The 15,474-nt window shown below is 38.6% G+C and overlaps 2 protein-coding genes across 2 annotated transcripts; one reads left to right on the top strand and one right to left on the bottom strand.

Annotated features, from left to right (window-relative positions):
* The first annotated feature begins 511 nt into the window (after positions 1-511).
* On the top strand, positions 512-2,472 carry sebox (SEBOX homeobox). The gene is made up of 3 exons (XM_075474262.1): positions 512-578; positions 1,106-1,311; positions 1,738-2,472. Exons 1-3 carry the CDS (start codon positions 512-514, stop codon positions 2,434-2,436), a joined length of 972 nt encoding a protein of 323 aa, XP_075330377.1. The 3' UTR covers positions 2,437-2,472.
* A 2,719-nt stretch (positions 2,473-5,191) lies between these two features.
* vma12 (vacuolar ATPase assembly factor VMA12) lies at positions 5,192-15,237 on the bottom strand. The gene is made up of 6 exons (XM_075474070.1): positions 14,826-15,237; positions 14,573-14,649; positions 10,701-10,790; positions 10,411-10,453; positions 7,000-7,112; positions 5,192-6,753 (listed from the first exon to the last, which is right to left on the bottom strand). Exons 1-6 carry the CDS (start codon positions 15,007-15,009, stop codon positions 6,658-6,660), a joined length of 603 nt encoding a protein of 200 aa, XP_075330185.1. The 5' UTR covers positions 15,010-15,237; the 3' UTR covers positions 5,192-6,657.
* Between the last annotated feature and the right edge of the window lie 237 nt (positions 15,238-15,474).

The following is a 15,474-nucleotide window of genomic DNA, read 5'->3' on the forward strand; positions in this document are numbered from 1 at the left end:
AAAGTCCTGTAAAGATTATACATGGACCAAATTATGACGTGAAAATGTGCCTGAAGTGGCGTCCAATTTGCACGCAATGGCAACGTCATGTTGATGTCATGTTGATCTCAAATATCATAGGTTCATAATAATCTCTGCGTTGGTGAGGGGTCATTAAGAGTACAGGAGATTAATGAACCTCCATGATCTACTTCAGAGAAAAATGCAGAATAACCAGCGTGTCAGGAATATTTAATATGTGTTGATCATAAACTGATTTTTCTGTTCTATTTACATAATCTAACATGGAATATTTTGCCCAGCGGATTAATAGTGTGTAAAATCGATATATGAAAATAGGTCCATAAACTATAGGCTATCTGAAATTAATTAATTCAAGACAATCGTGATTGTGAGTAAGTTCATCAAGTGTCACATCCGCCAAACAGCTCGAATACAGTGGAAGCATTCGAAGAAGAACAATAACTGGGGATTAGTTCGCTCGGGTCTGCTGTGTGTCCCACCTGATCTGATGAGATTTAAGAAGCTCCTGACTCCTGCTCTACTGTCAGCAGCAGTGGAGGCCAAGCAGCGCAACTGTACGTGCGGTTCTTACTCTGTTCGTGGACCCGAAGCTCTCTTTCCTCAAACAGAAGCAGAGACCTGATGGATTTGAGGTCGTTATTTGGACGACAGGAGTCCTGTAAAGGTGAGTTGCATGTTTTTTTTTCTTTCAACGTCATGACTTTTTATTTTATTTTGATCAACTTTAAGTTTATGTGGCTATTTCACTGTCTGCTGAAAAATCCAAATCACAAATCCAGTAGGCTATAGCCTCCTTGAACAATTAGCCTATTCTTCTTCTTCTTAGTTTTATTATGACCGTTATTATTGTTGTTATTAATATTATTATCAGTAATAGTACTAAAGGCCAAGACAACATCAATAATAATATTTTTTTCATTTCGTATCATATTCTGATTATTTTAAATCATTTGAATAAAAACGCTGGTGTTTGTCATTCTAATTTGTTTAATTTTCACGTGACCTTTTTGTTTCTAATGATCAGTTTATTGTCGATGTTTCTTTCATTCGTCTGTTATCCCGCTTTTACTTTAACGGACAGATGGCCAGAATGAGAGCACCGTGTCTTCTCCGGAGCCGGACAGAACCGTCAGTTTGATGGAGGGTCAGAGGAAAAGAAAGAGGACCATTTTCAGTCGAGCCCAGCTTTCTGAGTTGGAGCAGGCCTTTGCTGTCACTCCGTACCCGGACATCACCCTGAGGGAGAGGCTGGCCGCGCACACACACCTGCCCGAGAGCAAGATACAGGTGAGGCTGTTGATCAGGAGCTTCAGCTTAACTCTCACTAAGGCCCGTGTCTTCTTGGTTCGTTTACAGTGGCTGTATGAGCTGATTTAAGCAGCAGCAGTGTGTGTTATGGCTGGAAGTGATGCTATGAATAACAGTAGGCTCTCTGTTTTCCAACTGGCTACTTTGCTTTGGATCACTATCAGAGATAGTTTCTATCAGACAACTTTTTTTTCATGGCAGATGTTTTCTGTTACTTCCAGAGCAGATTTAACCGTAGGCCCATTCTGTATTTGAAGGTAATTTTGGAGACCAAAGTTACAAAAAGTAATGCAAAAATTTTGCAAAACATCTTATTTCATACAATTGCCCTGTACACATCTTATGAGCCTTAATGCATAATTCTTAAAGCCTTAAGGCATTTAAAAAACATTAAATTTTCCATAGGTGTGGTTCCAGAACAGAAGAGCAAGAAGCATTAAGACTGGCAGACTAGCCAAGTCCACCAAGCCTGTCCTGGAAGGTAGAGGTTTTGTAGAGCCCTCTCCTGGACCTGGGACCTCCACATACCCAGCAACAACCACACTGGCGGACATACTGAGGCAAGATCAGAGTAATTTCTTTGAGGATGTGCCACAAATTTACTCAGATTGGATCCCAATCTACAGCAAACCAGTATCATCCCCACCACCACCTTCCTCATCTCTTCACCAGCAGCCCAACGGCAGCTCCTCAAAACCCACAGAGTCTTTTCTCTGGGAGGAGCCCCACAGGCAGCAGCACTTTGGGCCATCGCTCACCAGTTTTATTCCTGGCTCATATCCTCTGCCCATCAGCAAGCAGGCTCACCACCCTGCCTCCACCTGCTCCTACCAGGCCTTCATGAATCCCAAGCCCCAGAACCTTGCGCCGTCTGCAAACCATCAGGCGATGTATGAAGGCAGTTCTGGACGTGGAGGTCACTGCTCAGTAGACCATGTCCCTTCCCATTCTCAACCAGTGTACTGGGAGGTAACCCAGGGACAGGGCCACCACCACTGTCACCACCATCATCATCACCCACAAATGGGACCACAGACCTCTATGGGATACATCTCAGATCTGATCTATAATGCTGCTATTGTAACAAACTTTCTAGAGTTCTAATGACACTAAATGAGGATAATGGACAGTGACAAGAATTAAGAGTCAATGTTGTTGCAATTAATGTCCCATTTCTGTCACACTCCTTGCGGACTAAATCTGTGCTGTGTTACCAGAGCTGATTATATGCCAGGCAAGCTTGCGTTATTCTAATCAAATAGTTGAGTTCTGTTTTCCCTTTGTTATAGTTTTTCATGTTGTATGTTATTTTACTGTTTTAGTGTATAAATTGTTATAATTAACCCCAGTCCTTGGGAAATTGTTAGTGACACCACATATTTTTGATTTTGATATATGTATTTATTTCTTAAGCCAAATATAATATATTTGTCTTAGAATACAAACTGTATTTTGTGAAGAATGGGTGAAAGTAAAGAAATCATACACCCACAAGTACCCACACAAATGTTTTACTCCAAGGCAGTTTAGAAACTTCTTCATACATTTTGAGACCCATATAATACAACATTTCTCTTGTTTGCAATATGTTTAACCACAAACAATTATTTAGTTATGAATAGAATTCTCACATTACGTATAATGAAAGACAACAATGAAAACCCATAAATCAATTTTGAGGTGTATTATCAACAAAATTTAAATAAAATCAAAAATGAAAGTACAGCACAGTATGTTTTGTAATAATTGTCTGAATGAATTTTGATGTTTGAAGTGATGAATTGTTCCTAACTATCAACCTTTATCAGGAGAACTTAAAAATTCCTGCTTCCACACAAGCCTTTATTTTCCAGATATGTTCCTTTGAACCGATTTATTTTTAAATGGATTGGCTGTTATTCTATGCTATGATTAATAAAAGTGGATTTTCTTTCACATTTTTTATGGAATGGAACCGTGGGTATTTAGGCTGGTGTTTGCAGAAGGAGGATAATTCAGTAGATAATGTATTGATTACGCTACAGTAGGTCATTTGAATAGTCTATTTGAATTATTCATCCATCAATATAAAGCAAAATAACTTCAAACCATTCAACCTGTCGATGTACATTTTTACCTGCCAACAATATGGCTACTCCAAACAAAATATTTTCAACCAGTTCATTCATGTTTTTTCAGTTAATGTTACTTTTATAATAACTTGTTCAGCAAGTTTAGTAGTCATTAACAGTTTACCTTTAGTAACATCTTTACTCACCCAAATTCATCAGAATTTTATTTACTCACTTTTTTTAAACTTGTCTAATAATTTATTCTATCCAACCATCATCAAATAGGCAACTTTATGCTAACTTTTTAAAATGAAGGACTCCTTACTTTTAGCTAACATAACATTCTCAACCCATTGGCCAGTAATTTCACCTGTTCAATTGTCACTGACAGGGCAACTTTGATAGTAGCTATGAAAACACAAATCCGTAACTAATGTAACTTCTATTCATTTCTCTAATAACCTTTTATTTGTCCAGGAAGGTCCCATAAATATACAAGACCTGATCTTCCAGGGAATTCTGGACCTGGTTCTCTATCTCTTTCAGTAGCAATCAGGAATATATTATAATCAACTGTCATCAGTTATGCTATTTTCAACAAATCATGTCAAACATTTATCCTCTACTTTAAGATATTATTTTCAACACTTAATTGCTATCCTGTTTGTTTATCCAGATGGCACTTGGCTTTTTATTTAGACTATTAAATAGTCCCTCTCATTTAATGTAAACTTTCTGGGTCATCTTATACAAAGTTGGTATTTAGTTGCCCAACTGTAGTGTTTTTGAGAGAAACATCCATCCATTTTCTATACCCACTAGTCAATCACAGGACCACACAACCATCCATGCTCAGAGAGTGAATTTAAAGTCACCAATACATGTTTTTTGGCAGCAGGAAGAAGCCGGAGTACCAGGAGAGAACACAGAAAGGCCCCAGGTGGGATTCAGACTAGGAACCCTCTTGCTGTGAGGTAACAGTGCTAACCACCAGTCCACCGTGCAGCCCTTGGTAGAAACACCTCAAACTATTTGGGGAAAATTAATGGAACAAATGGAGCTGTTGTTTGAGCATTCATCAGTAAATAAATGACAAGCAGAAGTCATCATATCACAAGCTGAAGATGATATGAGCCCAGCTTGTGTTTTCCTGCTCTAAGATGAACCTTGGCATGTTTAATGCTACAACCCAAGAGTATTATCTTCCAAAACATCCCGATTAGAATGATTGCTTGTAGTAAGATACCATGACAGAAATAATTACTTTTTAAGTCAAAATATATATTTTTTTATATCTCTCTGGACTGTTAGTAGCAGGAGATCTAGATGGACAGATAGAATAAAAAAAGGAATAAAAATAAGAACCAAATTAAACCTAGAGCTCAGGATCTATCAGCTTACAGCCTCTGTAATTCAGCCTGGATTTAACTTCTAAAATATTACAAGTGGTATAATACAAAGGCAAATATAACAGACAGTAGTGCCCACTGTGCGTCCAGCATTGGACAGAGATCTCAGCATATCATAATCATCTTTAATACCAAATAATCTTTCGATAAACCTTTAATCCGGGTGTCAAATCTCAGATCTTAGGAAGATACTTTTGTGTATTCCAGATGTAGTTATATATTTTAATCCATCTACAAATATAACAGGACTTGACAAGAGTGGGACAGTGTGATATACAAAAACATAAATTCATATCTGGAGAAGGAATCAGTGAAAAGGGATATTCTGTGTCATATGTGATCAGTTTAAAATAAAATTCATGGTATATTGTTCAGAGCAAGAAAATCATACATCAAAGCTACTGTCATTGTTTTTTTATTTGTTGGGTGGCTCAATAATTCACTTCAAATCAGAAACGGTGTGGTTAACACAGATCAGAGGATAATCATTATCACACCTGTAACCATATTACTGATTTTGGTTCCAAAAATAGAGGAAGTACACAATTTTCAGTTTTAAGTATCAGAAAAGGAAGAAAAAAAAAATCCGGCACTCACCAGGTCTTAAAACGAGGTCAATCCAAACTCAGATGATCAACAACACATGACATATTACACTGTGTCATTATTTATCGAACAAAAACTGAGACAAAACACAGAAGCAGTGGGTGGAAAAACTAAGTGAACCCCATGATCCAACAGCTTGTAGAACCAACTTTGGGAGCAATAAGTTGAAGTAATGGTTTTCTGTATGGCGTTATCAGTCTCTCACATGGTTGTGGAGGAATTTTGGCCCACTCTTCTTTGCTTCAGTTCATTGAGCTTTGCAGCATTGGTTTATGCACAGCTCTCTTAAGGTAGACCACACATTGTACTTAATTTCTCTCCAAGTTTAAAGATGCTGAACTGCGGGATGCAGATCTGATATGTCTTTGTCATGTATCTCAATGTATTCCTGAGCAGTGTGGGCACACTGTCCTAATGTGGGTGTCCACTGTCTTCAAATATAGTTGCAAGTGGGGATTTCTGGTATGCAACATTGTTGTCAGTGTATGTTTTTGAATGCTAACAAGATGACCACTGTTATTCACTTGATCTGAGGGAACTATCAACATGATAAACTACAATAATAATTAAAACAAACACAAAGTGTGTATTTGGCAACTAGTGTCGTAACAGTAGTCGCTGGAAAGTTAAGTGTTGAGCACAGTAATTACTGTAAGTCAGTCTGTGCAGACTATGAATTCCTGCTTCAGATTTAATGATAAACCACTTTGTCATTGTTGAGATATTTCAATCTAGACTGCCATAGTAGACACACTAAACATAATCTTGCAGATAAATCATATATGTAGAAATAAGAACAAAACACACTCCAACATTGGACTTACATCAGAATTCTCATCTGTTTACTAATATTTCCTGAATTTAACTGGTACGATGAGGGGGGAGAAAAGTGCTCTATATGGGAGGAGATGCTAGATGGAAGGATTCATTTTGACTACTTCTGATGGGTCTCATTAAACAACAATAACATCTATCAAATCTGATTTTATCGTCTAACAGAGTGGGGAGAATCAGGACATTAATTTTACAGACATGGCCTTATAGATATATCCATGGCCGTAGTTTTAAGAGAAATATGAAATATAAAGTAACAGGAAACAAATAAGAAAACATCAGTTGCATTTAGCAGGGGGGAGGAATGTCAAAGAACAACTTGGAACTAATTAGGAACCCTTTCTTGAAATGCTTCATCAATTTGTAAAATAATCTCCTGACAGAAACAGAAAACAAATTTTAAAAGTTTTTCTTGCACAAAGGTGCTACGGTTCACCTAGTTCTCCCTCCATGGTCCGGACCAGAACATAAAGCTCAGCGAGCCCGACTACAGATGCAGCAATGACAGCTGATATCACCCGCTGGAAGACGAACAGCAGAAACAATAGCTCAGTTAGTTTTAGTAGAACACAAATACATAACTTAAAAGAAATTCAACTGATAGAAAAGCATCACAAAACACAGTCTCCAATATGATCAGCTTTGTATTGGCAATAAATTTGAAATACTCTTAATTGTTAAGATTGCTGCAGGAGACAACACAATGACCTAATGTCGTGGGCTTAGCTTAGTTTAAAGTGAACATCTGACATTGAATGTTGCCTTACCGCTGTAGTCTCAGTGAATAAGTACTGACTGCCTATGTAAGAACAGGCAAAAGCGGCAACTACAGTAACCAGGAAGTTGAAAACGGTCACCACTGCTGCTTTGACTGAGCGCACTGAATGGAAAACAGAGGGAAACAAGTTCAAAAGTCAACTCCAAAAACATGGCAAACCAGGGTTGAGACCAGGATGTACAGTTGTAGTCTTACACACTTCTCTGCGGCTTCCCACCTGCTGCTACCCCCCCAATCAATAAACAATGTTTGAAAAAAAAAAAAAAATTCAACCAAAAACTTTAACTGAACAAAAACATCAAACTGTTAAATGTAGTTTGCTGAATATTACATATCTCCTTTCAAAGTCTGTTAGTGAATGACTTGATTGGTGATCATCATTTTGATCAATTTTGTCTTACAGAAACCTGGCTGCAGCAGGAGGATCATGTTAGCATTAATGAATCAACTCCCTCTGACTATTTAAATGTTAACATTCCTCGAACCACAGGCAGAGAAGGAGGAGTGGCAGCTATCTTCAGATCAGGGTTACTAATCAGTCCTAGACCCAAGATTAGTTTGAGCTCTTTTGAATCTCTGATTCTCGGTTTTTCCCACCCAAAGTGGAAATCACAGAAACCTCTTGTGTTTGTTGTTGTGTATCGTCCACCTGACCCTTATTCTGAGTTTCTGTCTGAATTCTCAGAGTTTTTATCCCAGTTAGTGCTGAGTACAGATAAAGTCATTGTAGTGGGTGACTTTAATATTCATGTAGATGTTGAAAATGACAGCCTAAATATGAACTTTAATTCTATATTAGACTCTATTGGATTTTCTCAGAGTGTTCACAGACCGACTCACTGCCTTAATCACATCCTTGATCTTGTGCTGACTTATGGAATTGAGAGTGAACAGTTAACAGTGTTCCCTCCTAACCTTGTCTTGTCTGACCATTTTTTGATAACTTATAGTATAGTAACTTATTTATATTACTTGACTATAAAGCTTCTAAGAAGAATTTTACATATAGAAGGTGTCTATCAGAGAATGCTGTAACCAGATTTAAAGAGTTAATTCCACTATTAGTTTCTTCACTATGTGCAAATATGACAGACGATGGCTACCTAAATTTTACTCCAGTAAAACTTGACTCTCTTGTTGACAGCACTATAGTTTCAATGCGTACAACACTGGACAATGTTGCCCCTCTGAAAAGGAAGGTAATCAGTCAGAAGAGGCTGGCTCCTTGGTACAATTCACTGCTGCGTGCTTTAAAGCAGACTGCAAGAAAGCTGGAAAGTTGCGTTCCTCTAATTTAGAAGAGTCTCTATTAGTCTGGAAAGATATTTTAATAACGTATGAGAAATCCCTTCGTACAGCTAGAACTGCTTATTATTCATCATTGATAGAAGAGAATAAGAACAATCCCAGGTTTCTTTTCAGCACTGTAGCCAGGCTGACAAAGAGTCCGAGCTCTGTTGAGCCAGGTATTCCTTTATCTCTAAGTAGTGATAACTTCATGAGATTCTTTATCAATAAAATTGTTTCTATCAGAGAGAAGATTAATGGAATCCTTCCCACTATTATTACTGATGTATCAAGTACAGCAGCTTTAAAAGTATCTTTAGAACCTGATTTGTATTTAGACAGCTTCTGTCCAGTTGATCTCTCTGAGCTAACAACAGCAATAGTCTCTTCTAAACCATCAACTTGTATTTTAGGCCCAATCCCAATCAGACTGTTCATGGAGGTTTTCCCTTTACATCACAACATCCAACACTTCCATATTGGATTTGATCAATCTGTCTTTGTTGACAGGATATGTAACTCAGACTTTTAAAGTTGCTGTAATTAAACCTTTACTTAAAAAACCTACTCTTGATTCAGAAGTGTTAGCTAATTATCGACCTATATCCAATCTCCCCTTTTTGTCTAAAGTTATTGAAAAAATAGTTGCAGCTCAACTTTGTGATCATTTACATAGAAATAATCTGTTTGAAGAGTTTCAGTCGGGATTCAGAGTGCATCGTAGTATGAAACAGCACTGGTGAAAGTTACCAATGATCTCCTCTTAGCCTCTGGTAGCTGACTTGTGTCTGTGCTTGTCCTGTTGGATCTCAGTGCTGCATTTGATACGGTTGATCAAAGTATTTTATTACAGAGACTCGAACATGTAATTGGGATTAAAGGAACTGCATTAGGCTGGTTTAAGTCATATTTATCTGAAATATTTCAGTTTGTTCTTATAAATGAAGAATCTTCCTCATACACCAGAGTAAGTCATGGATTTCCTCAGGGTTCTGTGCTTGGACCGATTCTTTTCACTTTATACATGCTTCCATTAGGTAACATTACAGTGAGGAACCTTGGCATTATTTTTTACCAGAATTTATCATTTGACGCACATATAAAACAGGTTTCTAGGACTGCCTTATTTCACCTTTGTAATATTGTTAAAATCAGGAACATCCTGTCTCAGAGTGATGCAGAAAAACTGCTCCATAGATTTGTTACTTCAAAACTGGACTATTGAAATTCTTTATTAATGGGCTGCCCCACCTATTCTATGAAAAGCCTTCAGCTGATCCAAAATGCTGCAGCCAGAATTCTGATGAGATCTAACAGGAGAGATCACATTTCTCCAATTTTAGCTTCTCTTCATTGGCTCCCTGTTAAATTCAGAACAAAATTTAAGATTCTTTTCCTCACATATAAAGCTCTTAATGACCGAGCTCCATCATATCTTAAAGATCTCATAAATGTCCAGGAAGCAGACACCCTTTCCACTTTTAAGACTAGGCTTAAAACTTTCCTTGTTGATAAAGCTTATAGTTAGGGACCTTTCAGGTGATCCTGAAACATCCCATAGTTAAGCTGCTATAGGCCTAGCCTGCTGGGGGGCCTCATCTCTCATCTCTCCTTTCTCACTTAACCCCCCCCCCCGTTTAATTTCTCAAATGATATTATGTACATATGACATTCTTGTGGTCATTAACTTGTGTTTCCCTGTTCCAACAGGTATCCTTTGAATGGTGTTATGGTGTTTGTTGTCCCCTCTTTTCTGTCTTCTCAAACCCCAGCTGGTTGAGGCGAATGGCCACCCTTCCTGAGTGCCTCAGGCACGCTCAGGACGGGAGATTGGATTGGAGACAAGTTTCGGTGCAACCTGTTGGTTTCCTTTTGAAATTGTTTTGGAATTGGCTCTATATGAATGAGTTGGATTATTTTGAAATTAATGAATTGGATTTGATTGGATTATGATTACAATTAATTGAACTCCAATTGGCTTGAATTGGACTATATTCTTTAAATTACTTGAGATGACATTTGTTGTAATTTGGCGCTATATAAATAAAACTGAAATGAATAGAACTCGTTATTAGATGTCAAACAGCACATCTAGCATATGTGTAGCACTAACCTTCCCGTCCAAAATCCGCCAAAGTTCCATTTCGGTTGATTTCCTAATAACAAAGAATAACATTATATTGTTTATATTGAAATATTTACATAAATCTCTTTTCTTTTTTCTGAAGCCCAATGCAAAAATATGTACAGTGAGCTCCGAAAATGTACCTTATACAGTTTCATAGCATGTAATTAAATCTTGACCTTAACAGAATAAATCAAAGTTATCCTTTATATTCAGTTGGTGAAATATAAGATGTCAAGCGTCTTGAGATGTTTCATAATCAACATCTGAAAATGTACCTGAGTGTTGACATTACGGGTCATCCTATTGTATTCCTCATTGGCAAGTTTTGCTTGGATTTTCTCAAGACGTGCGACCAACTCAGGATTCTAAAATAAGAGGAAAGCGTCACAGTTTAGTTCTTTTAATCACGTAGTTATGGTATTGCTTTAAAAGGACGACAAACATATTACACTGTTAAAAGTTGCAGAAAGAGAGCTACATCTACAATGATTAGAAGTGTGAATGATTAGAAAGTACGTAGTGTGTATAGACGTAGACCTGCTGTATGAGTGTGTGTGAATGGGGGAATGTGGCATGTAGTGTTAGAAGCGCTTTGAGTGGTCAGCTAGACTAGAAAAGGGCTATACAAGTACAGTCCATTTATCATTTACCATCTCCTGGCAGTGGAAAATAGATGGAGCCAATAATCGATATGCAGGAGGGATTGCAGTGCTTGTTAACAACAGGTTGTCATATAATCTCTGACATACTACTGTCAAGGAGTGTCTCTGTATCCAGATGTTGATCTGTTGAATGTGAGTTTTTGTCTATGTTGTCTACTGATAGAGCTCACCTGTGTTACCTGCTGACGCCTCACATAACATCATCAGCTCAGTTGTTGATACAAACACTCCAATGCATTTGTCCAAGGAGATTTCCACCATGTCTTTCTCACTGCTACATTACAACTTTACAAGAGTTTGTCAACACACATTAACACCCCATTCAGCCCCCTTGTGTATGGTTACCCTTTCTTCCAACTCAGTTCCTCTACCAGAGGCCTGGGAGCTTGAGAGTTCTATCCAGTATCTTAGCTGCCCCAGGATAAAGTTTTCCTGGACAGATATTTCTGATGTAGATCCTAGGGTTTATTAGAGCTACTTTCCCAGTTTAGAGGTCCTCAGTGCTCCGATTACCACTGGTACTACTGTTATATACTATTTCCATATGTGTTGATGGCTTGGACTACTTGGTTGTGGCTGACTTCCTTGCAGCCTCCTCACGGTTGCCATTTGCCTGTGGGACCCCAAGGTATTTGTAGCTGTTCTTAACTTCTGTTATGTTGCCTTCTGGCAGTTCAGCCCCTTCAGTTGTGATCATCTTACCTCTATCATTTAGCTGCACTGTGTATCAATGAGTTAATGTGTTGCTCAGTCCTAGCTCAAATCTTGATATCATCCATATAGAGGAGGTGGCTGATGATTGCTTCCCTTTGGGACTGGCATCCATAGCCTTTCTTTGTGATGATCTGATCCATAGTGTACTGTGTGACAGTGTATTGTGTTAGACCATCGGCTGTCCTCTACCCTCTCTTGACGAGCTGCACAGCTCTCGCTGCCTCAGGACAGAAAAAAGTATTTTAACAGACTCCTCACACCCCGGTCACAACCTGTTCCACCTGCTGCCATCAGGAAGGAGATACAGGAGCATTAAAACAAAGACTAACAGACCCTGTACCTTGCCTCTCGCCCAATGATGGCTGGAATAGGCTCCAGCCCCACCGCGACCCAACATTGGATTAAGTAGGTATAGAATATGGATGGATGGATGTCTTTCACATGCATTATGCTGGATGACTGTTTTGACTAATTTAATTTACGGAGTGTCTATTTGCACCCCTGGTACAAATAGCCTTGGCCACACAGCTGAGCTATTCACACCCTGTGACGTAACACCAAAATAAAAGCTGCTGGCTTGCACAAAAAAACATGGCGGACATCCGTTTTTTCGTCATCAGAAAGTGAAGAATACTGCTAGGTTTCGGCACTAATTTCTGTTCCAATTAAAAACTAGATGGAAACATTGTGTTTTATTTTCATAATCGATGTTCAGTGAACACATTACAACCGTCAGTTTGTTAGTTTTTAGAAATTTCGCGATCATGACGTTCAGCCATATTAACTATAAAGTTACCTGCACACCACAGATATGTTATAGGATCAACTAGCGTAGTGGTAAGCGATTTCGGTAAAGATGCAGGAGTCCCGAGTTCGATTCTTGCCCGATGCGTTTTGGCAGTGAGAAGTGATAGTGCGCATACCAACGTCTCTGCAGAGAAGGCGCGCAATTTGAAAAACAATTCAGTTCTCAAACGGAAGTTTTGATTGCAACAATTAGCTAGTGCACCAGGGTGTAAATAGCACACTTTGCTATAAATAGCATACATTATTCTGAATGTCTATTAGCACCCCTGGTACAATAGCCTTACACTATTCACACCACTGATCTATAAAGAAGGTTCTTTATAGATCTGTGATTCTTCACACCCCGTGAATTACCACCAAAAACACCTTGCTCGTGAGCACAAAGGCCATTGCGGACATTAGTTTTTTCTTCATCAGAAAGCGAAGAATTCTGATGGCACTAATATCTTTTTAAATTGAAATATAGATGTCTTTCTTAACTCTTAGCTGAGGACATCTCTGGCCTAATGGATAGCGACGTAACCCTCCATACGGGAGACAGTGGTTCAACTAGCTATCATTTCATGCTAAATCACCTCTCCCATTTTTCGTTAAGCTTAAAGTTATGATTATTAGCTATATAACCAAAGCAACCATGAAACAAAACTTTAGCTGCCATTTCAGTTTATTTTTTCATAATCATCCTTGGGTTCAATTTGAATGCGAGTAGTAGATCGAGATATCTTATGCCCTGTTGCTTGAAGCATATACCTTTGACCTCCGGCATTGGTATCCCTTTATTGATCACCTCACGTTTGAATAGAAAGTCCATGTTTTGAGAAATGTTTCCATTTTCGCGATCAAGATCAAATATGTGTAGAGGAAGAGAGGCATTTTTTTTTTATTTAGGTGCACGAGTGCTCCTGGAAAAAAAGTTAGCGTAGAGCCCTGGTCAGAGGCATTTTGGCGCCGGTTTTGGAGAGGCTAAACTATTTGAAGTTACCCCGGTGCATACACTTCTAATTGCACCGGGGTACAAATAGCATACACTTCTAATTGCACCGGGGTACAAATAGCATACACTTCTAATTGCACCAGACGGGGTATCAATAGAACACATTGCTGAGTGCACCGGGGTACGAATAGCATTCACTGCTATTTGCACCAGACGGGGTATCAATAGAACAGTGCTAATTGTACCAGGGGTGCAAATAGCCTTACCCTTTAATTTATCTCTATGAGTGTGTGACCCTGTGCGTGAGTTCCAGGTTCCAACCTGGATGGGTTAAAAGCGGAGGAGAAATTTCATGTGTACGTATGCATGACAATAAATCTGATCTTAATCTTTTCCCTGGGATCTGTTGGAGCCCTTCTCCCAGTTTGGAGGGCCACGTCCCCGAGCGCTCCGATTAGCACTAGCACCACTGTTACTTTCACTCCTCACATCTTTTCAACTTCCTCCCTCAACTCTTGGTATTTTTCAAACTTCTCGTGTTTGTCCTTCTTGATGTTGCTGTCGCTTGGAATGACTACATCTACCACTACTGCAGTCCTCTGTAGTTGGTATACAAAGAAAAAAATAGATAAATAAAATTAATATATACGTATATATATATATATATATATATATATATATATATACTGTTGACATATATATGTTTTACATAGATTTGTCAAAGATTTCTTTACAGAGGTTTTCTAACCCGTCTTATTATTATTGATTGATTTTGTATCTTTGTATTTTGTATTAATTTGATTTAAGATGGCACAGTACATGTTAATTCTGTCCTATGAAGAGATGTTGTGCTCTGAACGTCACCTTGGTGCAGTAAAGCGGCCAAATGCGGAGCCCTGCAGTTGGTAAGCCATCTCGTCCCGGTTCTTACACATTCTTGGCCTAGCACCTGTCTCCTTACCCGGCTTGGATGTGCATGTTTTATTGTCTGCTCTGATGAAAATAAAATTATTTGTATCACTGTTCTTACTCTGGGAGGCTTCACAACCTGAGGTAGGTGCAGAAAGCTGTCCTCCAGAAACTCATGGAGTTGACCTGGAGAATGACCTGGAGGAATACGGTCAGAATGAAGAGTTAGGCAGTATTTCACGATCGACTGACTAATTCCTAATGGTAAGCCTGCAATGTTACTATAATGACACATGGTTATATACATGTTTAGTGATTAATGAAAGTATATGCAGCAAGTTGTCAAACACATTAAACCTGGAAAAGGTTTTCACCTTTGTCTTGAAGGTATTTCTTCAGTTTTCTCGCGGTGCTGAAGGACAGGATTGTTGGCTGGGATTTTTCCAAAAGTTCCTCCAGTTCTTCCCTCAGTGTTTGCGGCAGGCATGAGTTTGTGTTGTCCAATAACCCTGTCACTTTCTTTCTGAATGTATCCCCAACAACAAATGAAGATGCCATAGTGTGAATCCAGCTAACACTGACCGAGTAGAGTAACTTTAAGAAATACTGTTTTCCATATACAACTTTTTGTCCAGTCTGCTCGAGTGAAGAACGAGATTTATGTACGTTTAGTTTTTCGTTGGTAGATACTGATGTGTTGCGTCAAAACGTGTGTTAAACTCAACTGATTATTTCCAGCTAAGGGCAACAAATCCATTGATGCAAGCGGCCATATTTTTCATCGTGACGAATGACGCTTTTGCTCACGTGACCAGTTCCGACAGATTTTTCAAAACAGTTCTGCGGCTTTTTCAAAACTCGTCAAATCTCATCCAAGATTAAAATAATAAATAAAGTCTGAACTTTCATTTGATAAGCTGGTGGTAATATTATACGTCCTAAAATAATTCACCATTAATATTTCTCATTACATGAGCACTTTAGGTACCTTCAAGGTCCCATATACTGTGGGTTTCCTTTTCC

The sequence above is a fragment of the Odontesthes bonariensis genome, chromosome 9, assembly GCF_027942865.1.
Source record: "Odontesthes bonariensis isolate fOdoBon6 chromosome 9, fOdoBon6.hap1, whole genome shotgun sequence".
Classification (NCBI taxonomy): Eukaryota; Metazoa; Chordata; class Actinopteri; order Atheriniformes; family Atherinopsidae; genus Odontesthes; species Odontesthes bonariensis.

Coding starts and splice junctions, on each gene's coding strand:
- sebox (XM_075474262.1), top strand. CDS start 512: ATGAGATTTAAGAAGCTCCTGACTCCTGCTCTACTGTCAGCAGCAGTG. Junction 579..1,105: donor GGAGGCCAAGCAGCGCAACT/GTACGTGCGGTT, acceptor TTTAACGGACAG/ATGGCCAGAATGAGAGCACC. Junction 1,312..1,737: donor TGCCCGAGAGCAAGATACAG/GTGAGGCTGTTG, acceptor AATTTTCCATAG/GTGTGGTTCCAGAACAGAAG.
- vma12 (XM_075474070.1), bottom strand. CDS start 15,009: ATGGCATCTTCATTTGTTGTTGGGGATACATTCAGAAAGAAAGTGACA. Junction 7,113..10,410: donor GGCGGATTTTGGACGGGAAG/GTTAGTGCTACA, acceptor TTTTCCATTCAG/TGCGCTCAGTCAAAGCAGCA. Junction 6,754..6,999: donor TATTCACTGAGACTACAGCG/GTAAGGCAACAT, acceptor TTCGTCTTCCAG/CGGGTGATATCAGCTGTCAT.